Source organism: Anolis sagrei, chromosome 4 (assembly GCF_037176765.1).
Source record: "Anolis sagrei isolate rAnoSag1 chromosome 4, rAnoSag1.mat, whole genome shotgun sequence".
Classification (NCBI taxonomy): domain Eukaryota; kingdom Metazoa; phylum Chordata; class Lepidosauria; order Squamata; family Dactyloidae; genus Anolis; species Anolis sagrei.
The window spans coordinates 1165845-1189978 of NC_090024.1; the positions used below are offsets into that span (position 1 = coordinate 1165845).

General features: G+C 48.7%; 1 protein-coding gene across 8 annotated transcripts in view; it reads right to left on the minus strand.

Annotated features, from left to right (window-relative positions):
• The window catches only part of SCRIB (scribble planar cell polarity protein), an 86517-nt gene that overhangs the window by 55603 nt on the left and 6780 nt on the right, over window positions 1–24134 (minus strand). For 7 of the 8 annotated variants that reach the window (XM_067467196.1, XM_067467190.1, XM_067467194.1 and 4 more), the window contains exons 2-16: window positions 22613–22730; window positions 20055–20133; window positions 19849–19938; window positions 19672–19728; window positions 19476–19539; window positions 17440–17514; window positions 14222–14366; window positions 12517–12635; window positions 12197–12396; window positions 10531–10697; window positions 10305–10438; window positions 9865–9981; window positions 6111–6359; window positions 1275–1685; window positions 363–425 (exon numbers count right to left, since the gene is read on the minus strand). In XM_067467196.1, the coding sequence (XP_067323297.1) occupies window positions 363–425; window positions 1275–1685; window positions 6111–6359; window positions 9865–9981; window positions 10305–10438; window positions 10531–10697; window positions 12197–12396; window positions 12517–12635; window positions 14222–14366; window positions 17440–17514; window positions 19476–19539; window positions 19672–19728; window positions 19849–19938; window positions 20055–20133; window positions 22613–22730 (2088 nt within the window). The remainder of the gene's footprint in view (window positions 1–362; window positions 426–1274; window positions 1686–6110; window positions 6360–9864; window positions 9982–10304; window positions 10439–10530; window positions 10698–12196; window positions 12397–12516; window positions 12636–14221; window positions 14367–17439; window positions 17515–19475; window positions 19540–19671; window positions 19729–19848; window positions 19939–20054; window positions 20134–22612; window positions 22731–24134) is intronic. The other variant, XM_067467192.1, reaches the window with a different exon arrangement.

The window sequence follows — 24134 nt, forward strand, 5'->3', positions numbered from 1 at the left end:
ATTATTATTATTATTATTATTATTATTATTATTATTATGAGGTGGGCCCTCCAGGCGTGGCATGCCTTTCCTGCAAAGGAACCCAAGAGTCCCAAGGTGAAGAGTCCTATGGGCAGCCTCCCTCCTGTCATGGCACAAGCACCCCACAGCCACCCTCCCACTGGACCACCCCACCCCTCCCCACCTGCTGCAAGGGGGGTGGAAGACCCTTCTGATCCTTGTCTCCTGTGGTCCAGAGGCTAGTGACTGCCCCCCCCCACCCCCTCGGCATTTGGACCCTGGAAGGTGGGGAAGAGGCAAAAGGAGGAAGAGGAAGAGGAGGAGGAGGAGGAGGAAGGGGGGCTGGCAGCAGCAGTACAGACCTCTTCCTCCTCAATGCGAGCAGGTTCAATCAGCAGGTTATTGGCTTGATCAAACGACACCCCCTGTTAGGACAGGAACCGGCAGAAAGAAGCATGCGGATTAGTGGGCGGGAACGGACCACCACCACCACCAAGAGAGGCAGGCCAGGCAGAGGGCAGAGGGCAAAGGGCAGGCAGGAAGACCCCCAGCCCTGGCACCAGGGAGACCCACACCAGGGGGGAGAGGCAGAGAGAAAAGGGGGGGGGGGGAGAGGGGCAAGGAGAGAAGGCAGTGGGGGTGGGGGGCAGAAGCCGCCGAGCTCAAGCTCCTTCTCCTCCTCCTCCTCCCTGGCTCCTCTGCCCAGGATGTGGGGGCCACTGGGGAGAGCGGCAAGGGGGGGGGGGTCCAAGGACAGGCAGCCCCCCAAGGGATCCGCTTCTGCAAGGCGCACCAACACTTCAGTCCCACAGACTGTCTCCCCAAACAAGCCCACCCTGGAGGGCCCTTTGGATGGAGCCTGGGGGAAGGGTCTTGCAGCACAGACCCACAAGGAGGAGGAGGAGGGGGAGGAAGAGGAGGGGGCACCCCCCTTTCCTGCCCCCCAGGAAGTGCCAGGGGCTCTGTTGACAAAATAGAGGAAGGAGGGAAGGAGGGAGGGAGCCAATGAAAGAGTGCGAGGGACCCTGCTTGGAGCACAGGATGGCATCGGAGACCCCACCTGTATGGTCTGCCCCCCCCCCCCAATAGTGCACTCTGTGAGAAGGAGACCCCCCCCCCAACCTGAAAACAGAGGAGCTGAAACATGGAAGTGATGGGCCTCCCGCTCTGGCCCTCCTCTTGGACCCATGGAATGAGAAGAGAAGAGCCCAGGTGTGGGACCCCTGCCCCCCAACCCCGGTTCCCTCCCCGCTCAGGTCCAGCCAGAGCCCTACCTTGACCGAGGGCGGAGCGGCAGGGGTCCCGAGCCGAGATTCCTCCTCCTCTTCCCAGGCCGTCCGCAGGGGTCGCTCCTCCTCCTCCTCCTCTGCCACCTCTGGTGCCCTCTCTGACTCTTCCTCCTCTTGCTCCTCCTCTACTTCCTCCTCATCCTCTTCCTCTTCCTCTTCCTCCTCCACGCGGGGCCCCCCATCCGCACTCAGTCCCTGCAGGAGGGCCACCACTGCTTCCGGCCGCGGCAGCTGGGCGATGCGGAAGTGCTTCTTGTAGTGCGGGGTGTCCTTGCGGATCAGGCGCTGCTTCCCGGCGGGGAAGGGGGGCTCCTCCTCCCCGGCCCCCCGGTGGCCCCCCTCTTCGTCCTCGTCCTCCTCTCCGCCGCGGATGCCTTCCGCAAAGTGGACCGTGGGCTGCGAGAGAGAGAGAGAGAGAAGGGCCCCAAGGGGGAGCGGGCTCAGGAAGAGGGCCTTGGCTGCAACCCCCACCACCACCACCCCCAGCCCCATTGCCCAGACCCCATCAGGTGGCCCTCAACTCTGGTGGTGCCAAAGGGGATCACCCCAGAGGGGCTCCCCCACTCAACTACTGCAGAAGGGAGCCAGCACTCACTCAGAAGGGAGCCAGTGCTCACGCAAGGAGTTTGAACCTTGGCTCAACAAGAGACCTTGACAGAGAGGTGGACCTGGGCAGTCACTCTCTCTCAGACTCAAAAGAAGGAATTTGCACCTCAAGTTGGAAATGAACTCCTTTTTTGTGTCAGGAGTGACTTGAGAAACTGCAAGTCGCTTCTGGTGTGAGAAAATCAGCCGTCTGCAAGGACATTGCCCAGGGGACGTTTCCTGGATGTTTAACTGTTGGGGTTTAACCTGTGTATGAACCTGAACCTGATTCTCTGATTGTATTTCCTGATGCTAATGAAGATGTTGATTCTGAGGGCAATGTAGAAGATGATGGTTTGTGTAGTGAAACTCCTGCAGCCTTGGAAAGTGAAAGTCCAAATTCCCATGAGAATATTTCAGAGCCAAGCGATGAACTTTCACTCCCTTTTCCTCCCAGTCTTAGCTCTCCAGAGAATCTGACACCTGGTCTCTCTAATGAGGATAGCGGAGGGCAGATTTGGCAGAGCAGGGGAGAATCGCAAAGTTTATGAAGGTCAGCTAGACTGAGAGAAATGCAAGCTTGTCACGTAATAGATTTCTCTGCCTTAAGTACCTCTCGCCTGGATGCATCTTCAGACCAGGCATCGTTCCAGATTCAAGCATCATCCTTGGCAGGTCTCCTGATTCCAGTGGCCTTATTCCTAAGAGGCTTCCTAGTTGCTTCAACTACGGTTAGTGGATTGCTAACAGGTTCCAGGATTGAGCAGTGTTACTGTGGGTTTTTGATCTTGTTCATGGACATTTCTTGTTGCTGATTTTTACTGTGGCTTTTTACTTTGCATATTTCCTCTATTTTTGTACTCATCTTTCTTCAATAAAAAAGGATTGTTTTTCCTGAAGTCAAGTGTGGTGGATTGTTGTCTGAGGGTCCAGTTTCCTGCTTTGGGTTGCAACATAAGCATCCTGTGAGAGGCTTCTCTCATGTCCCCACATGGGAAGCTGGAGCTGACAGACAGGAGCTCACCCCACTCCCTGTATTTGAACCGCTGACCTTTTGGTCAGCAGTTCAGCTGGTGCAATGGTTCAACCCAATGCGCCACCGGGGGCTCCAGAAATGACCTGAAGGCATATGTCAATGAAAAATGGGGTGATCGTAGGATTGACAGGCAAGGAGCAGCCGGCAAGAACGGGCCCCGGACCCTTGCCTCCTGCAAGTGGATAATCTACCTTTGGGTGACGATGCGGCCACTGCCCACTACTTTGGATGGGAACAGCCCATTGCCCTCTCAGGAGAGCCAGAGCCTGGTCTTTGGGTGGACAGTGGTCAACTTGGTGCCCAGGAGGGTCAGAGCAGGGCAGGGGGCACGAACCCTCTAGCTTTCAGGCTGGCCATCGCATGATGCAGACAGGGCCTCAAAGGAGCTCTGGAGCGGCCGGGTCTGGGAGAACCCGTTCCGGCCAGCAGGGCCAGTCAAGAAGGCAGAAAATCCCAGAGTGTGGGCTCAGATAACTCAGTTCAAAGCAGATACTGTGGGGTTCACGTTTGGCGGGGACGAGAGAGAGGGCCTTCTCGGTGGTGGCCCCCCGGCTGTGGAACACTCTCCCTGTAGACATCAGACAGGCGCCCTCCCTTATGTCTTTCCGTAAAAGTCTAAAGACATGGCTATTTGAGAAGGCATTTCACTAAGTGCTATAATAATTTGGTAAAGACGACTGGAACGGAATATGGATTATGAGATTGGTTACGATTCTACTTTGAGACGGAGCGGATTTTTAGTGTAACTATATAACTGTTGTATTATGGATATGTTGTTATTTTGTTATTGCCTTTTGTAAATTGCCTTTTATATGTTGTACACCACCGTGAGTCGCCCTAGGGCTGAGAACGGCGGTCAACAAATGCAGCTAATAAATAAATAATAAATAATTTTCTGCCTTGATATTCTGGGATATAGGGCTGTGGGGAAGGGCCCTACATGCTTCCCATGCAAGAAGATCTTTGGTCTGGCCTCCCAAAGTTCCCCCCAAATCCCTTTGCCTTCTCCTCCTCCTCCTCCTTGGCGCTTTACTTTACTTCCTAGAGAACATCTCCCACTTACTTTCCTCTAGCCTCCATTCCTTCCCCTCCTTCGGGAAATACTCTACCCACAATCTCTGCCACCGCTCAGCTTTCTGGGAGTTGGAGTTCTGTTGCTCGGCGGCCACTTTTTGTGAGCAGGAGGTGGGCACTACATCTCCTACCATCCCTTGCGGCCGGCCTTGTCCCCGCCTCCCCCAGCTGGCTCGAAGGCTCTGCTTGTTGTTGTTGCTGTAATGCTAGTGAGTGGACCAGTTGGTTGCCCAGGAATGCCACACCAGTGCTGAAGGCTTTTTCGACACCGTTTTTGACCCGCATCAAGGCATTCCCTTTGCACCTGGGGCCGCCTCAAGAACCCCCCTTGGGGATTTGCGCTCTACGCAAATGCGTAACTTGCCTACTGCTTCAGCCGCCCCTGGTTGGCACGTTCGAGCCCCCTTTCAGGCTGGCCATCGCATGCTCTGGAACAGCCGGGCCTGGGAGAATCCTTTCCAGCCACTAGGGCAGGTCAAGAGGACAGAAGGGCAACCCCATGACACCCCCCCCCCCCCCGCCAGTGACCTCAGGGACAGGACCAGCACATAGTGCAATGTTTCTCACCCTGTGGATCCCCAGGTGTTTGGCCTTCAACTCCCAGAAAACCTAACAGCTGGTAAACTGGCTGGGATTTCTGGGATTTGTAGGCCAAAACATCTGCAGAATCACAGGTTGAGAACCACTGACACAGACACTCCTCCCAGGAGAGAGCCCCACCCTGAGCGGCACGTCTTGGCCAGAAAGAAAGTGGGAGGAGGCGGGTAGGAGGGATCTGGTGCCCTTCCTCAGGTCTCAGCAGAGGCCTCACTTCTGGGCAGGAAATTTATTATTTAAATTTCTCTCGATCCCGCCTGCCTCACAGGCACGTCTGGCGGGGACGAGGGATAGGGCCTTCTCGGTGGTGACCCCCCGGCTGTGGAACACCCTCCCTGTAGACATCAGACAGGCGCCCTCCCTTATGACATTCCGCAAGAGACTAAAGACGTGGTAGTTTGAGAAGGCGTTTGACTAAGTGATACAACAATTGGCAATGACGATTGGAACGGAATATGGATAACAAGATTGGATTGTGATTCTATGATGAGACGTCGCGAATGATTTAGTGTAATTGTATTATTGATAGTGATGTTGTTATTGTTGTTTGTGATATTGCCTTTATTGTAAATTGTTTTTATATGTTGTACGCCGCCGTGAGTCGCCCTAGGGCTGAGAACGGCGGTCTACAAATGCAGTAAATAAATAAATAAATAAATATTTACTTTATTTGTATACCGCTGTTCTCAGCCCTTAGGCGACTCACAGCGGTTAACAACAAGAACAGCAAAAATTCAATGCTACCATCACACGATATAAAAAACAGTTAACATCATAACATATTATAGAAAAGTATACAATTAACAACAATATACCATTAACACCAATAGCCATTCACTAGCGTCTCATCACTAAAAACATGATCAGGATCCGTCATCCGTTGTTCCAATCCTATGTTCATTACATTCATTGCACTGACTATTCGAACGCCTGCTCAAACAACCAGGTTTTCACTTTTTTGCGGAATACCATTAATGATGGAGCTAGTCTAATGTCCGTGGGAAGGGCGTTCCACAGCCGCGGGGCCACCACTGAGAAGGCCCTATCTCTCGTCCCCGCCAGCCGTGCCTGTGAGGCAGGTGGGATCGAGAGCAGGGTCTCCCCGGAAGATCTCAAAGTCCTAGTGGGTTCATAGGCAGAGATGCGGTCGGATAGGTAGCTTGGCCCGGAACCGTTTAGGGCTTTAAAGGCCCCTTCTGCTTCAGGGCACACGGCCGGCAGCCCAGGCACCTTGCCAGGGTGGCCGCAGGAGTGGACAGGAGCCCCATCACTGGCTTCGTGGGGATCTGGTCATACCTCCTGCATCCGGCCAGCCTTTTACACTTGACAGCAGGATGAAGCCACAGAGACCGGGAACTCTGTTTGGCCACCCTCCCTTCCTTTCTTCAACCTGCCCTTGCCCCTCCCCAGCCTCCGGACACCTCACCCCCTGAAGGTAGTCCAGGGCTCCATGTTCTCTGAGCCCACCCCACCCCGCAAGGCTTGACCCTCCATGGAAGGCCCTCTTTCATGTCATGCCTGGCGCCTACCTCGCTGTACTCTTCTTCCTCTTCTTCTTCCTCCTCCTCCTCTTGGCCCGTTGCCACCTCCTGCAGCGCTGCCAGCTCTTGCTGTGGTCGCCCCTTCTCCTCGGCCCCAAAGCCCCCCGTTCCCTCGCCCCCTCTCGTTGCCGTGGGCGCCGCCTCGCCTTCCTCCTCCTCTGGGCGACCGCTGCTGGAGACGGTGCTCCCGGAGAGGCGGGAGTCCTCGCTGCGGTTGGAAGTGGCGCTATGTCTCTTCTGCAAAGAGAGCGCGAAACATGTCAGATAAGTTTTGGATCCAGGGCCAAACGCATGTCCTTTCTGCTCTTTAGAAATTAGAAATGCCACCCAGAACCAGTTGGGGAAGCAGATCCAGACCTCGAATGAGGATGTTGGGCAGAGAGTTCCCTTGCGGAGAGAGCCCCATGTCACAGCCCCCCACCAGACAGACCCTCGGAACAGCTCTTCTGGGGTTCAGCCTCAGGGATCAAGGAGGGAGCTGGTGGGTTCTCCTCTGCGGGGGACGTCCCTCTGGTCCAAATGAGCCCAAATAACACAGATCACCTTGGTCCCCAGTGTTGGGAGTTCACCCTCAAACTGCCCAAGTTTGCAGTCCTCAATGCGTACTTAGTTAGCTTAGAATAGGAAATCCCATCCCCTGGCTCCTGAATGACTGTTGGAATGTATCTCTTTCTGTATTGTGTTAATTTGCTTTATTTATTTTATTTTGCTACTGTTTGTATTTTATTCTGATGCAATTTTTGTTGTCTGCATTCTGTATTGTATCCTTGGGCTTCGCCTCATGTTAGCCGCCCTGAGTCCTGCTCGGGGAGATGGTGGCGGGGTATAAAGAAAGATTATTATTATTATTATTATTATTATTATTATTATTACTACTACTATTATTATCATCATCTCCTCTTTATTCCTGCTCTCATTCTGATTGGTTATGGAGAATGCACACTTTTCTCCTGCAAGCCTTTCCTTCTGAATTTAGTTTTCTGCATGAGTATGCAGAGTATGTGGTGGGTGCTTTGAGGTCTCTCTCTTGGCGTGTGTGTCAAAGAGGTATGGTGCTTGGATATTTTCCCCTCTCTTTGAAACCTTAGAAGAGATGGGTGTTGGAGTAGATCAGGCCCAGACCTTAACGATTGAGAAATGGTTACACCCAGACTGGACTACTGCAATGCGCTCTACGTGGGGCTGCCCTTGAAGACGGCCTGGGAATTTCAATTGGTACAACGGGCGGCAGCCAGGCTCCTTACTGGAGCAAACTATAGAGAGCATACAATGCCCCGATTAAAACAGCTTCATTAGCTGCCAGTAAGTTGCCGAACCAAATTCAAGGTGCAGGTCATGACCTAAAGTAAAGGTAAAGGTAGTCCCCTGACATTAAGTCCAGTCATGTCTGACTCTGGGGTGTGGTGCTCATCTCCATTTCTAAGCTGAAGAGCTGGCATTGTCCAGCTCCAAGGTCATGTGGCCAGCATGACTGCATGGAGTAGTACCTATTGATCTACTCACATTTGCATGTATTATTATTATTATTATTATTATTATTATTAACTTTATTTATACCCTGGTAACATCTCCCAAAGGACTTGGTGCAGCTTACAAAAGACCAAGGCCCTCAATAAAACAGCATAACAAATACAACAATAAAACTCATAAAGCAAAACAAAAAAATAAATAAAATAAAGCAATAACAATAAACATTAAAAACAATAACACCACAACACATTTAAAACATGTTTTCGAACTGCTAGGTTGGCAGAAGCTAGGGCTGACAGCGGAAGCTCACGCTGCTCCCTGGAATCAAACCTGCGACCTTTCGGTCAACGAGCTCAGCAGCTCAGCGTTTTAACCCACTGTGCCACTGAGGGCTCCTGTCATGACCCTAAAAAAAGCCCTAAACGGTTCGGGCCCTGTCTATCTCCGCGATCGCATCTCTTTCTATAAACCAGCGCGAACTCTAAGATCTTCCGGGGAGGCCCTTCTCTCTCTCCCACCACCATCATAAGCACGGTTTGTGGGGATGAGAGAGAGGACCTTCTCGGTGGTGGCCCCCTGCTTCTGGAACGGCCTTCCAAGGGAAATAAGACAGGCCCCATCCCTCTGGTTTCACAGGCCTTTGAGAATGACTAGTTTTAGCCCCAGCCCCTAGCCATTGTTGAATATGGCCTTACTCTTCCTATCTATCTACCCCGGTCACTTCCTCTAATAGGCCTGGAAACAAGCAGCCATAGACCCATGCCTGCTATTGTTGTTGCCTGTTAGAGCACTGTACTTAATTAATGGGCCCCTCAGACTTTGAGTTTGCACCATCCTCGCCACGGCCTTTTAATTGCTTGAAACAGGCAGGATTATATATATATCTATATATATAAGAACCTTAAGGACGTAATTAGGCGGTCAAAACCGGCTAAACCACCGGACGAAATCTCACCACATTTGCCCTGCTAATACCTCTTCCCCCAAGGTATGACCAACAACCCTCAAAACACCAATACGCAACAACACAAACGCACAATACCCGAAAAAATGGAGCATGCACAGAGGCCTCGGGAGGAAAACGATGAGGAAAGACTCCATTTCCCAGATTCCCCCGCACCCAAATCTCCCTCCGCATGCGCACTGCCGCCTGCCTGCCTCCCTCTACATGAGCCCAGCCTGAGAAAGCCCACCAGACCGATGGAAGCACTCACGCTCGGGGAGGGCATGGGAGCTGCGGGGGGCCGCCGAGGGCAACTAAAACGACATGAAACGGGAGGGAGAGAAAGAGGGAAAGAAGGAGGGAAGGAAAGAAAGAAAGCAGGGTAGAGAAGGAAGGAAGGGGAGAGGAGGGAAAGAAGAAGGAAAGAAAGAAAGGAAGATAGAGAAGGAAGGAAAGAGCAGGAGGAAATAAAAAAGTGAAAGAAGAAAGGAAGGAAGGAAGGAAGGAAGGAAGGAGAGAAGGAATGAAAGAGGGAAAGAGGGAGGGAGGGAAGGAAGGAAGGAACCAAACAGCAAAGGAAGCGAGAAAAGAAACAGGTAGAGAAGGAAGAAAGAAGAAGAGAAAGAAAAAGAGGGAAAGAGGGAGGGAAGGAAGGAGAGAGAAAAAGAAGGAGGAGAAAGAGGGAGGGAAGGTTTGCCACAGAAACGCGTGGCGGGTACAGCTATGTATGTATGTATGTGTGTGTGTGTGTGTGTGTTATTGTGATAATGTTTATGCTTATGTTGTTGTTAATTTTATGTTTATGTTGTTTACTCTGTATGTTTTGGTGATGTTACTTGGAAACTGCCCTGAGTACCCTTCGGAGAGATAGAGCGGTATATAAATAAAAGTTTTATTTATTATTCTATTTATAAATGCAGTTATCTTTAATGTAAACAAACCCCCTTTCTTAAAGAGACAGCGCTCTGCATCTTTGCCTGCCCAAGATCTCCATTCTCTACAGCCACGTGGCACGTGATGCTCTGCTTGCTGTGAGCTGGATGCTCAACTCTCCTGTCTTTTACATGTTTTGGATGCTCTGCTGTTTGGGGTAGTTGTATTAATTGAATGTTTTAATTATTGTGGTTATTGCTGTTATGTATTTTATCTGTTGAATCTTTGGCATCGAATTGCGCCGGTTGTAAGCTGTCCTGAGTCCCCCCCTGGGGGTTGAGAAGGGTGGGGTAGAAGTGCCCGAAATAAATAAATAAATAGTTTCCCTAACACACAAAAAAGGTAACACACAGAGCTCCTCCCACATCCCCCCCCCCCCCCCCGGTGTTTACTCACCTCTGAACCAGGGTCGCCCCTCTCGGCAGCCATCTTGGCCTCGCTGCGCCGGCCCTCCATCACCTTCTTCATGGACTTGAGTTCGCTGGGGTGTGGGGTGGCCCTCCGCTGCAGACCCTGATGGGGGGAGAAGTGGGAGGGGGGGGGGCATGAGAGATGGCCCACCTTGAATGGGTTGCTGTGGGTTTTCCGGGCTGTATGGCCTCGACTCCAGTGATTCCGGCCATGAAAGCCTTCGACAACAGAGCTTGAATGGCTCACAAGCACCTGGACAGTCAGAGTAGTAGCCCCCTACTCCCACCCAGAGCCAGGAGAGGGGAAGCCGGCCCAGCACCGAGTGGTGTGACCAGTGGCGTGACCAGCTGGGCCTTCCTCTTGCAGCAAACCCCTTCCCTCCCATCAGTGTGGGCGCTGCAAGCCGGGCGAGGGTTCGGGCTCACCCTCCTTTCTGCCCCCGCTTCGTCTTCATCCTCCTCCTCCCCTGTTTTGGGGTCGTCCATGAACTGGATCACGCTGACCCGGTTGAGGTTGGTGTCCGTCCAGCTCTCGTCCACGCTGCTCTGCAGGAGGTTCTCTGCCAGGAAAGAAGGAAGGAAGGGATGAGTGGGGCAGAGGCGTGAAGGGGTTCCTTGGTCTCGTCCCCCCATGACCGCCCCTCCCCTTTACCGAGGCTGGGGGAGGGCTGCTGGGGCAAGAGGTAGCAGGTCAGCACTTTCTGGCCAGTCTTCTCGTCGTCCTCGGTCTGGAACTTGAGCATGGGCTGCGACTGGTTCTCGGCCAGCCAGAGGGCCTTCAGGTTGAGGCTGGTCAGCGCAAAGGGCAGGTGCTGCAGCCTGGGCAGGGAGCAGGGTCAGAGGTCACAAAGGGGTCGCTGGGCAAGGCCAACCTCTCAAGCCCCGCCCTCCCCGGCCCTTGGCTCTCCCCTCACTTCAGTTGCCTGTGGGATGGAGCTAGAATTTTCTGATAAGAACAGAGGTGTTGGGGTTCAGCCTGCGTGTGAACCTGAACCTGATTCTCTGATTGTATTTCCTGATGCTACTGAAAATGTATTTTTCCCTGATGGGAATGAAAATGTTGATTCTGAGGTCAGTGCCTTGGAAAGTGAAACTACACATTCTGATGAGAATGTTGGAGAGCCAAGCGGTGATAGCTCTCCAGAGGAGTTAACACCTGGGTTCCTTAATGAGGATAGAAAAGGACAGATTTGGAAAAACAGGAGTGAATCGCAGAGTCTGCGAAGGTCAAGCAGATTAAGGGAAAAGGAAACACAGGCTTCAAAGCCTGGAGGCGTGTCACGAAACAGTTTCTTCAGTTTTAAGTGCCTCTCGCCGGGTTGACTTTTTAGATCAGTCATCGTTTAGACTGAGGCATTACCTTGGCAGATTTCCCGGTTCCCATGGCCTACATCCCAAGAGGCTTCTAGTGCTCCAAGTACGGTTAGTGGATTGCTAACAGGTTCCAGATTTTTACAGTGTTGCTTTTGGATTTTAGTTCATGGATATTCTTGACTGCTGAATTTTACTGTGGCTTTGCATCGTCTTCTATTTTGTAACCATTTTTCATCAATAAAAAGGGATTGTTTTTCCCTACAGTCAAGTGTGGTGGATTGTTATCTCATGTTATCTCATGTTCTCGTTTCCTGCTCTGGGTTGCAACAAGAGGGGGATCTCTAAGTGTCACCAAGACCCCTAAATGAGCCCGGGGTGCTAATAATAATAATAATAACTTAATGTATATACTGCTCCATCTCCTCGAGGGGACTCAGAGCAGTTTCCAAGTAACATCATCAATACATACAGAGTAAACAACATAAACATAAGATTAACAAAACAATATAAGCACAAAAATTGCCGCCATAACACACATATATATTAAAAGTAATCCCTGTTCAGAGCAATTTAAAAGGCCGGTCCGAGAGGAGTGCAAGCTCAAAAATCCTAGGAGCCCCGGGAATTAAGTGCAGTGCTCGAGAAAGCAACAACAATAATAGATACGGCCTATGGCTGTTCATTTCCGGGGGCGATTAGAGGAAGTGAGCTGGGCAATTGGTAGGAAGAATAAGGCCACATTCAACAATGTCTAGGGCTGTGCTAGAACTAGTCATTCTCTAATAATAATAATAATGATAATGATAATAACACTTTATTTGTACCCCGCTACCATCTCCCCAAGGGACTCGGTGCGGCTTACATGAGGCCGAGCCCAACACAACAATACAAGCCATAATAAGAACAATAAAAACATAGGCAATAAAACACTCTAGGGCAGGGGGACACAGAATCATGGGCAGGGAGGAGCTACAAATGCCCGCCCCACTTCCCGCCACGCTCACTGGTTCCCAGCCACATCCAGGACGTGGAGTTCCGTGGTGCCAGCCAACTCCGCAGGGAGGAACTCCAGGCGGTTGTCCCGCAAGGAGAGGACGTTGAGGCTGCTGCAGCCGCCGATCTCCGGGGGGAGGGCCACCAGCCGGTTCCGGTCCGCGTTGAGGTTGGTCAGCTTGGTAAGTTTCCCCAGGGCCTTGGGCAAGGTCTGGAAAGAGGCCCCAGGGGGTCAGCAGAGAGGCAGCGCTGGATGGCCGGCCTACCTGCCCCGGCCCTCCAACCCAACCAGCAAAAGGTCCACGAAGACCAGCCCTATGGGCAGACCTACCGGCAGCAGGTTTTCGGTGAGGATGAGCTCTGAGAGGTTTGTGCAGTCTCCGATAGCTTCGGTCAACTCCGCCAGCCGGTTCTGGTCCACTTTCAGGATGGAGAGCTGCTTCAGCTGGCCTGGGCCGGGGAAGCAGGGTCACAAGCCGTTCAGGTTATGTTTACGCCATGGCTTCTTCTCGGCATTGTTTTATTTATTTATTATTAGCTGTACCCAGCCACGCGTTGCTGTGGCCCCCAGAAAACAGAGGATTTGCAGACCTGAAGTAACCTGGGCTAGGGAACTCCTCCCATCAAAGGTTTCCCACTGGCTAGTAGAAGCCAGGCTGTTAAGGTGCAAGGTGATATGGAAAATAAAGGAATGAGAAGCAGCCACTGAAGCTGCAAGGCTTTTCAGTTATATTCATGCTGGCCAAAACACTAAAAAAAGCCTCTTTGAAACAGAGGCTGGGTGGCCATCTGTCGGGGGTGCTTTGAATGTGATTCTCCTGCTTCTTGGCAGAATGAGGTTGGCCTGGATGACCCACCAGGTCTCCCCCAACTCTAGGACTCTCTGATTCTATATTCTTCTCTTCCTTTCACCAGTTTCCCCCTTTCTTTCTTTCTTTCTTTCTTTCTTTCTTTCTTTGTTCCTTCCCTGGCTCTTCCCTTCCTTTCCTCTCCCATCCCTGCCTCCTTTCCCTTCCTTCCTCTTTCTTTCCATCCATAATCTTCTCTTCTCTTCACCAATCTTTTTCTTCCTTTCTTCTCTCCTTTCCCTTTCTTTCCCCTCCTTCCCCCGGGACAGTTTGTAAGGGTTTTTTTGGGGGGGGGGGAAAGGGGGGATGTGGAGCCCAAGTGGGAGAGTGGATGGACTTCTCAAGGTTCGCATCCTCCCTTCACCCAACGGGGTGGGGGGCGGTGTGCAGTCGCTCCTGCAGCCAGGTTTGCCTTGCAATCCTCTGGTCTTGGGGGAAGAGTTGCCTGGTAGCCACGTGGGCCTCATGGAGCCGCTGCGGTGGCTTCAGCTGCTGCCAGGGCTTGCCTCGCCAAGCCTACACCCCTCCATTGGGCCAGACCTTCTCCTTCCTTCCCTCTTTCCTTCCCTCAATCCCTCCCCTCCCCAAAAGAAAAAGGACTCTGCCTCCATGGTGAGGCTTCTCTTCCCTCACAACGGTTGGTACTTCATTCTTCTTGCGCAATGGGGAGAGGGGCTTTTGCGCATGCTCTATAAGGCATTTTTCTTTTTGGGGAGTTTTACGTTATTTCCCCTTCATTTTTTACGTTTTTTTGTTGGAAAGACATAGATTGGATTAGAATGTGTGTTTGCTGCCAAATTTGGTGTCAATCTGCCCAGTGGTTTTTGAGTTCTGCTAATCCCACAAACAAACATTACATTTTTATTTATATAACATTGACTATATTGGTATACCGCCCTTCTCAGCCCTCAGGCGACTCAGGGCGGTTTACAGAGACAACCACTAATACATAGTGTAAAACCCAACAAAAGTAATAAAAAATAAGACATTTGTGTCTCCTAATTAAAAACATTATCCATCTCATTGTCCAGTTTTAGTCCCACTTCTGGTGGACGTAAATCGATGAAGCTTTTGGGCTCCACCGTGATGGCCTCCCAACTCAGTCTCTCAATGTACCTCGCCAAAGCAGCACCCCCATGCACAGGCATGCATGCCTATGTGCCACCGCGCCCCATTCCGCTCACTCACCGATGCCGTCCGGAATGGACTCCAGCAGGTTCTGGGAGAGGAGCAGGTCGGTCAGGGCCACCAGGCCACAGATCTCGCCCGGAAGCTGTGCCAGCTTGTTCTCCGAGACGTCCAGGCAGACCAGGCGGCGCAGGTTCCCCAGCTCCTGGGCCAAGCAGGAAGCGGAAGGAAAGAAGGATGGATGGGGTCCCCAGATAGATAGACTGGATCCACTTCCTCTGTCCCAGATGTAGGGTTGGTTCCCAGCAGTGCAGGTATGGGCAAACTTTGGCCCTCCCTCCAGGTGTTTTGGACTTCAACTCTCACAATTCCTAACAGCCGGTAGGCTGTTAGGAATTGTGGGAGTTGAAGTCCAAAACACCTGGAGGGAGGGCCCAAGTTTGCCCATGCCTCCTGCAGTGCTTCCCCAAAAGGGCCAGGGAGTCTGCCCCCCATGATGGACCCCACTCTGTAAAGGCAGAGCTCAAGAGGCATGACATGGGGAAGAATAGGACAAAATTGACGTACTGTCGTTGTGCTATTGCACAAGGGAATTAAATGCGCCCCCCCCCCCAGCACACACCACAAAACAATACACCCATCCCTCCACACTCCCACCACGGAACAGCCCCAAATGCCACATCAATGGGAAGCCAAGGGGTTCAATAGAGTCACAGGTCAAGGATCAAAGCTGCCTCTCAGTCTGTTTGTCCTTGTCTTTGTCACCCTGAACTGTCTGCCAGGTGGCAATAATTTTAAAAAAGAATATGCAGGTGAGGTCGTCAGGAGTAGCCCTGCTCTCGATCCGACCACTTTCGCTAACTCGGTTGGTGGGGACGAGGGACAGGGCCTTCTCAGCAGTGGCCCCTCCATCTGTGGAACTCTCTCCCCAGGGACATCAGGTTGGCCACCTTCCTCCTGTCCTTTAGAAGACAAGTGAAGACTTGGCCCTGGGACCAGGAATTTGATTACTGGATAGTGGCAATGGGAAAGAAAACCTAAGAGATCTGCAACATTGGATTTGGTTTTAATTGGCGTGTTTAATTTATCGTTTAATGAATTGTATAATACGTTTTTAATGATTTCTAATGTTTTAAATGTAATTTTTTGATTGTTTATATGTTGATAGCACCATATGATGCTTGTGTGAGGCCGCCCTGAGGAGAAGGGTGGGGTAGAAATACATGAAATAAATAAATAAAATAATAAATAGATTCCCAAGACCCCACAACCTCTGAGGATGGCTGCCACAGATGCAGGCAAAACATCAGGAGAGAATGCTTCTAGAACATGGCCAGTCAGTCCGAAAAACCGACAACAATCCCCAAGAATTTTACAGGAATTATAAAGAGCTCACAATCTCTGAGGATGCCTTCAGCCATAGATGCAGGTGAAATGTCAGGAGAGAATGCTTCTAGAACATGGCCATATAGTCCAAAAAAACGACAACAATCCCCAAGAATGCTCTGAGCTTTCATAAGGTTGCAGGAATTATAACGACCTCACAACCTCTGAGGATGCCTTTAGCCATAGACGAGGATGCCTTTAGCCGTAGATGCAGGCAAAACGTCAGGAGAGAATGCTTCTGGAACATGGCCATATAGCCCAAAACCTACAACATTCCCCAATAATTCTCTGAGCTTTCTTAAGGCTGCAGGAATTATAAAGACCTCACAACCTCTGGGGATGCCTTTAGCCACTGATGAGAATGCCTTTAGCCATAGATGCAGGTGTAACGTCAGGAGAGAATGCTTCTAGAACATGGCCATATAACCCAAATCTACAACAATCCCCAAGAATGCTCTGAGCTTTCATAAGGTTGCAGGAATTATAACGACCTCACAACCTCTGGGGATGCCTTTAGCCACTGATGAGGATGCCTTTAGCCATAGATGCAGGCGTAACGTCAGGAGAGAATGCTTCTGGAACATGGCCATATAGTCCAAAAAAACTACAACAATCCCCAAGAATGCTCTGAACTTTCATAAGGTTGCAAGAATTATAACGACTTCACAACCTCTGAGGATGCCTTTAGCCATTGATGAGGATGCCTTTAGCCGTAGATGCAGGTGAAACATCAGGAGAGAATGCTTCTAGAACATGGCCATATAGTCCAAAAAAACTACAACAATCCCCAAGAATGCTCTGAGCTTTCTTAAGGCTGCAGGAATTATAACGACCTCACAACCTCTGAGGATGCCTTTAGCCATAGATGCGGGAGAAACGTCAGGAGAGAATGCTTCTAGAACATGGCCATATAGCCCAAAAAAGCTACAACAATCCCCAAGAATGCTCTGAGCTTTCTTAAGGTTGCAGGAATTATAACGACCTCACAACCTCTGAGGATGCCTTTAGCCATCGATGAGGATGCCTTTAGCCATAGATGCAGGCGTAACGTCAGGAGAGAATGCTTCTAGAACATGGCCATATAGTCCAAAAAAACTACAACAATCCCCAAGAATGCTCTGAGCTTTCATAAGGTTGCAGGAATTATAACGACCTCACAACCTCTGAGGATGCCTTTAGCCATAGATGCAGGCGTAACGTCAGGAGAGAATGCTTCTAGAACATGGCCATATAGTCCAAAAAAACTACAACAATCCCCAAGAATGCTCTGAACTTTCATAAGGTTGCAAGAATTATAACAACCTCACAACCTCTGAGGATGCTTTTAGCCATAGATGCAGGCGAAACGTCAGGAGAGAATGCTTCTGGAACATGGCCAGGAAGCCCAGAAAACTCACAGCAACCTAATGATTCCAGCCTTGCAAGCCTTCGACAATAAATTATAAAGTCGTTCTTCCCAAGAGGGGAGAAAGGGGGCAACCCATGGTTCTCTGTGCAGAAGTGGGGACCCTTTGGAGCCCCTTCCTCTCTCCAGTCACTGTGCAGGTACCAAACCAGGTACCTGCAGAGTGACTGCACAACAGTAGAAAGTCAACAGCAGTTTTTCATTGAGTTGTTGGTTCCTTAGAAGTCTCAATTAGTACACTCTCTGATGGGCCCTCCTCACCAACGCTGGCCCAGGTCAGATCTCCCCCTCCCCAAAAGGTCTCTCTTGATGCGCTGGGAGACACCAAAGCCCTGCTTGTCACAGACTGAATATGTGGCTGGCCTTTCTGTCCAGAATGCCCTGTCCCAGGCAAGACTAAAAGGGCATCAGGCCTTCTCTGTGTGAGCTGGGGCCCCGAGGAGTGGCGCAAACGGCTGGGGGGGGGGGTTCCCCTTGAGCTACTCACGGGGGGCAGCGAGGAGAGCTGGTTCCTGTCCAGCCAGAGCTCCCGGAGGTTCGGGAGGGCGCCCAAGGTGTCCGGCTGCAGAGGAGGAGGAGCAGAGAGGAGCGGTGGGCAGGGGTCCCCCGGGCCAGGACACGACCCCCCAAGACAAGAACGTACACGTAAACACAGACAAGCAGGCAAAGAGAGGCAAAGGGGGGGTCTGGGGCAAGAGGGAGAGAAGGCCGGGCAGCAAACGCTGAGCAGCGCAGACTTACGCCATTGGTTTATTTACTTATTTATCTCTCTCGACAGAGATTCAAACCACTCACAATTGAAAACATTACAATACAGCTTAAAATATTCAAATATAGAATAATAAAACAGTATTATCATTATATAGTTTTCAGCCATAGACTAAAAGAGCTATTGAATAACAACAACAACTATTATTATTATTGCCTCCAGAACATGGCCATATAGCCCAGAAAAACCTACAACAACCCATTATTATTATTATTATTATTATTATTATTATTATTATTATATAGAATCTTAAAAGTTGGAAAACACATGAATTTGTGCTTAAAATATGCAAATATAGAATAATAAAACAGTATTATCATTATATAGTTTTTAACCACAGACTAAAAGAGCTATTGAATAACGACAACAACTATTATTATTATTATTATTATTATTATATAGAATCTTAAAAGTTGGAAAAAAAACACATGAATTTGTGCTTAAAATATGCAAATATAGAATAATAAAACAGTATTATCATTATATAGTTTTTAGCCATAGACTAAAAGGGCTATTGAATAACAATAACAACAACAACAACTATTATTATTATTATTATTATTATTATTATTATTATTATTATATAGAACCTTAAAAGTTGGAAAAAAACACATGAATTTGTGCTTAAAATATGCAAATATAGAATAATAAAACAGTATTATCATTATATAGTTTTTAACCACAGACTAAAAGAGCTATTGAATAACGACAACAATTATTATTATTATTATTATTATTATTATTATATAGAATCTTAAAAGTTGGAAAAAAACACCTGAATTTGTGCTTAAAATATGCAAATATAGAATAATATAACAGTATTATCATTATATAGTTTTTAGCCATAGACTAAAAGGGCTATTGAATAACAACAACAACAACAACAACAACAACTATTATTATTATTATTATTATTATTATTATTATTATATAGAACCTTAAAAGTTGGAAAAAAACACATGAATTTGTGCTTAAAATATGCAGATATAGAATAATAAAACAGTATTATCATTATATAGTTTTCAGCCATAGACTAAAAGGGCTATTGAATAACAACAACAACTATTATTATTATTATTATTATTATATAGAACCTTAAAAGTTGGAAAAAAAACCATGAATTTGTGCTTAAAATATGCAAATATAGAATAATAAAACAGTATTATCATTATATAGTTTTTAACCACAGACTAAAAGGGCTATTGAATAACGACAACAACAACAATTATTATTATTATTATTATATAGAATCTTAAAAGTTGGAAAAAAACACATGAATTTGTGCTTAAAATATGCAAATATAGAATAATAAAACAGTATTATCATTATATAGTTTTTAGCCATAGACTAAAAGGGCTATTGAATAACAATAACAACAACTATTATTATTATTATTATTATTATTTAGAACCTTAAAAGTTGGAAAAAAACACATGAATTTGTGCTTAAAATATGCAGATATAGAATAATAACACAGTATTATCATTATATAGTTTTTAACTACAGACTAAAAGAGCTATTGAATAACAACAACAACAACAACAACAACTATTATTATTATTATTATTATTATTATTATTATTATTATTATTATTATATAAAATCTTAAAAGTTGGAAGAGAACACATAAATTTCTGTGCAGACACATACTGATCAGAGTGGCTAAGCAACAGAAGCAATTACAAGTTAATGCTTCTCCAGACCCCCCCCCCCCACAGTTGCCCCCTTGACCAGCGACCCCGGCCCCCACTCACCAGCACTTCCAGGTCATTTCCACCAAGGTCCAGTTGCTCCAACTTGACCAGGAATGAGAGAGATCTGCAGCCAGAGGAGGAGACCGGTCAGTGGGGCTTTTCAAAGGAAGGGAAGCCCCTCCACTATGGGCAGCCTCCCATAACTACCCCCCCACCCCACCCGCACCCCCATACTGGGACCCCAAAGGACACTCACGCTGGGAGGGACCTCAGCAGGTTCTCACGCAGCTCCAGGGTCACCAGGTTGGCCAAACTGCAAGAGATAGGGCGGGGGGGATCCCATGAGAGACAGTGGTTATAAACAAGGGGCAGGCAGCCCCACAGACCCCTCCTCTGCTCTCCTCCCCCCCCCCCACGAGGGCCACAGACTCACTTGCCAATGTCGCTGGGCAGGTGCTGCAGGGAGACGTCGTTGAGGGCCAGGTGGGAGAGGCTGCGCAGCTGCGTGAAGCCCTCGGGGAGCCTGCGGGTCAAGGGAAAGGGAGACCTCAGGGACCCCAAATGGCCCCTCCCCCTCGCCCCTTCAGGGCTGCGTCCACAAAGCCACCCTCTCCCACCTGAGCCCCCTCCCCTTGATACCTGGACAAGGGGTTCCCGCTGAAGTCGGCGATCTCCAGGGACTTGCAGAACTTGATGCTCTCTGGGATCTCAGGGATGTCTGGGAACAAATTCTCAAGTATATAACTTTGCAAGTACTCAAATGTGTTGTAACTTATGGTATTTAATGTATATGTTCAACAAATATTGATGTAATTGTTGTGAGTCAGACTTAAGACTGTTTTGTTTTGTATTTTGCTCCTAGTTCATCGTATCTCCTGTTATTTCTTGGCTGCAATTCAAGCCTGCTTATCTAGCGTTTTGTGTTCCTGTTTGAAAACATCCTTTGAACTGTTTGCACTGACTTTTAAGTGCCTCATTAAGTGTGTTTTGCATTAAAATACTATTACTTTGCACCTCAACTGCTGTTTAAGACATTCTGTGTTCTGTGGGTCACGACAGTAATAACAAGTGTGAAGACTTAACTAATTTCTTAATGTGTAAAATACTTTAATATTCAATATTTCTACAAAATAATCATTTTTAACATAGTAATTTTCAAACTCTCACAGCCACATTTCGTTCCTTTGTTGTAGATACCACTGAGCCAAAAAATCTGTATCCCCTGAGGAGAACTACTTCTCAAGTGTATGACTTTGTAAGTACTTAAATGTGTTGTAACTTATGGTATTTAATGGATATGTTCAACAAATATTGTTGTAATAACAAGGGTGAAGACTTAACTAAATTCTTTGAGTACATTCTAGTATAAGATGTTCTATATGTATGCAACTGGAGCAAAACATTGATTTCGACATTAATTTCAGTCCACCAGAAGAAGGCCTAAGTAGGCCGAAACCGGTCGTGGACGGCTGAGCTACAAGCTACTCATAGAAGATACGACTGTACTAAAATTTGCACGATATTGTTTGTTGTCGCTGTGAGGTTGAACAGTGCAGCATGTTTATATACTGTTGTTGAATTATATTATTGTTTATCTTATATAAGGGTATTTTTGTTGTATGCACAACAAGGTGGGGTGGTCGGGACCCCACGCAAAGGGGGGGGGGGACTGGAAGCACAGCAAATGCAACCCTCCCCCCCCAAGTCCTCCCCCATCACCACACCCTGAGTGATTTGTAGGCCAATTGGTATTTTCCATTTGGAGTTCTCAGTCTGTGGGTTGGACCTTCGGGCCATCCACACAGCCCTAAATCCCAGAATATCAAGGCAGGAAAGCCCACATTATCTGAGTGTGGACTCAGATAACTCAGTTCAAAGCAGATCTTGTGGTATTCTCTGCCTTGATATTTGGGAATATAGGGCTGTGGGGAAAGACCCTTTAATGAGCAGATCAAACACGTTGGATTCAGATTCAAACATATTTGAAGTCTGGGGCAATGGGTTAAACCCTTGTGCGAGCAGGACTACTGAGCAAAAGGTCAGCGGTTTGAAGCTAGGGAGCAGGCTGAGCTCCCATCTGTCAGCTCCAGCTCCCAGTTTGTTTGTTTTTGTTGTGTCAGGAGCGACTTGAGAAACTGCAAGTTGTTTCTGGTGTGAGAGAATTGGCTGTTTGCAAGGACGTTGCCCAGGGGACGCCCAGATGATTTTTGATGTTTTTACCATCCTTGTGGGAGGCTTCTCTCATGTCCCTGCATGAGGAGCTGGAGCTGATAGAGGGAGCTCATCCGCCTCTCCCAGGATTCCAACCTGCGACCTGTCGGTCTTCAGTCCTGCCAGCACAGGGGTTGAACCCAGTGTGCTACCAGGGGCTCCCAGTGCAGGGACATGAGAGAAGCCTCCCACAGGATGGTAAAAACATCTGGGTGTCCCCTGGCAATGTCCTTGCAGATGGCCAATTCTCTCACACCAGAAGCGACTTGCAGTTTCTCAAGTCACTCCTGACGCGCATGAACACAAACCTATCGTGACTAACTAAAATTGTGTTGTTTTCAAATAATCTCCCTACAATCATAGAATCATATAGTTGGAAGAGACCACGTGGGCCATCTAGTCCAACCCCCTGCCATGCAGGAAAAGCAATTTAGTTATTTACAGTATTTATATACTGCTTTTCTCACCCCTAGGTAGACTCAAGGCAAATGCCCAATTGCAAGGTCTGCAAGCAACGCAGTGTTCTGATTCTGTTGTTTTGATTTGTTGTTGTTTACAGAATGGAAGATACCCCACATGCAGGCAAAATAACTTTTAGCAGGAGGTATGGAATATGTCTTGCAAATGCATACATATAGAATCCTAGAATCCTAGAGTTGGAAGAGACCTCATGGGCCATGCAGTCCAACCCCTTGCCAAGAAGCAGGAATAATGCATTCAAAGCACCCCTGACAGATGGCCATCCAGCCTGTGTTTAAAAACCTCCAAAGAAGGAGTCTCCATCACATCAAAAAGTGCAACCATCCTTGCTCTCCGGGTACCTGTGACACGCAGAGCTACAGAGCAGAATGGCTTCCACTGTCACTGAGGAGCCATGAGGGAAAGCTCAATCTACTTGGAAACACACACACACACATACACCCAAGGAGCCTCCCTGAAGGACCCCCTGTCCAAGCCCCCTCCTCATAACACCCCGCTCTGCTTACCATTGCGGGAGATGTCCAGCTCCACCAGCTGCATGAAGTTGGCCACCTCCGGAGGAAGGCGCTGGATCTCATTGTCGCTCAGGCCCAGTTTACGCAGGTTCAGGAGCCGGAAGAAAGGCTGGGGAGGGAAGGAGGGAGGGAGGAAGACACTGGTCAGCTGAGAAGGGCCCAAACAGGATTCGCCACCAAGGAGGTTCCCCTCCAACACACTGATCCCTCAGGCAAACGAGAGCAGCCAGAGGTAAAAAGACAAAGATCTACCCAGAGGGAAAGTGTTCCAGCCAGACATCAAGGGAACCACTGACCGCAGAGGGAAGCTGAGGAGGAAACACAACCTACAACCTATCTCCAGACCCACCCAAAAAATCCAACCAATGCTACATTCAGCAAAGGACAAGAGGGATCCTCTCACTTTTGCAGGAGTCTACCATTGTATACCATGCAGCTGTGGACAAGAAGTCTCCATAGGGACCACCAAACGCAGCAGCGTTGCCCAGACATGCATCAAGGGACATGAAAGGCACTGCAGACCAGTCCAACCAGAGAAGTCGGCCATAGCAGAGCACCTGAGGAACCAACCTGGACACAGCATATTATTTGAGAACACAGAAATGCTGGACCACTCTCACAACCACCATGTCATGCTACACAGAGAAGCCACTGAAATCCACAAGAAGAAGGTGGACAATCTCAACAGAAAGGAGGAAACCATGAAAATGAACACAATCTGGCTACCAGTATTTAAAAAAACTCTAAAATTATAACAATAAAACAACACTCAAACACCGGGGAACTCCAGAGAGGAAACCATCAGGGACAGCTAATCACCTCTCAACAAAAGATCCCCCCAGGCACAAAGCCACACCACAAAACTGCCAGGCCATCAAATGCTAATCAAAGTGATCAATTGCAACACTCACAGTTGCCTTAAGCAGGCAAGAGTTCTTTCTTTCTCCCACCCTGGACCTTCCACAGATATAGAAACCTCATTTCCCTAGTTTCCAACAGACCTCACAACCTTTGAGAATGCTCGCCATAGTTGCAGGTGAAACGTCAGGAGAGAATGCTTCTAGAACATGGCCAGACAGCGCAAAAAACCTACAATAACCCAAAAACATATTGACGTTGGGCTGTCCAAGATGGCAGAATGGCCTCATCCGTTGTGAAAGCCTCACCTCTGCTGCCAGGCTCCTTCCATTTAGCATAGATCACAGAATGCTAGAGTTGGAAGGGTCCCCAAAAGGGAATCCAGTCCAACCCCTTTCTGCCAGGAGAATACACAATCTGAGCCCTCCCAAGAGGTGGACATCCAGCCTCTGCTGAAAAACCTGCAGGGAAGAAAGGAGACTGTGCTGGACAGAGTCTCTCTCTGCAGCCCCAGGATTTTGTGGTCGAAGGATATATGGCCCCCCATAGCCCCCCAAACTCACACCTGTTCCCTACAAGCCCCCGTGACTGCATTTCTGTGTACGAACCCACACGATCTCTTCGATCATCTGGAGAGGCCCTGCTCTCGCTCCCG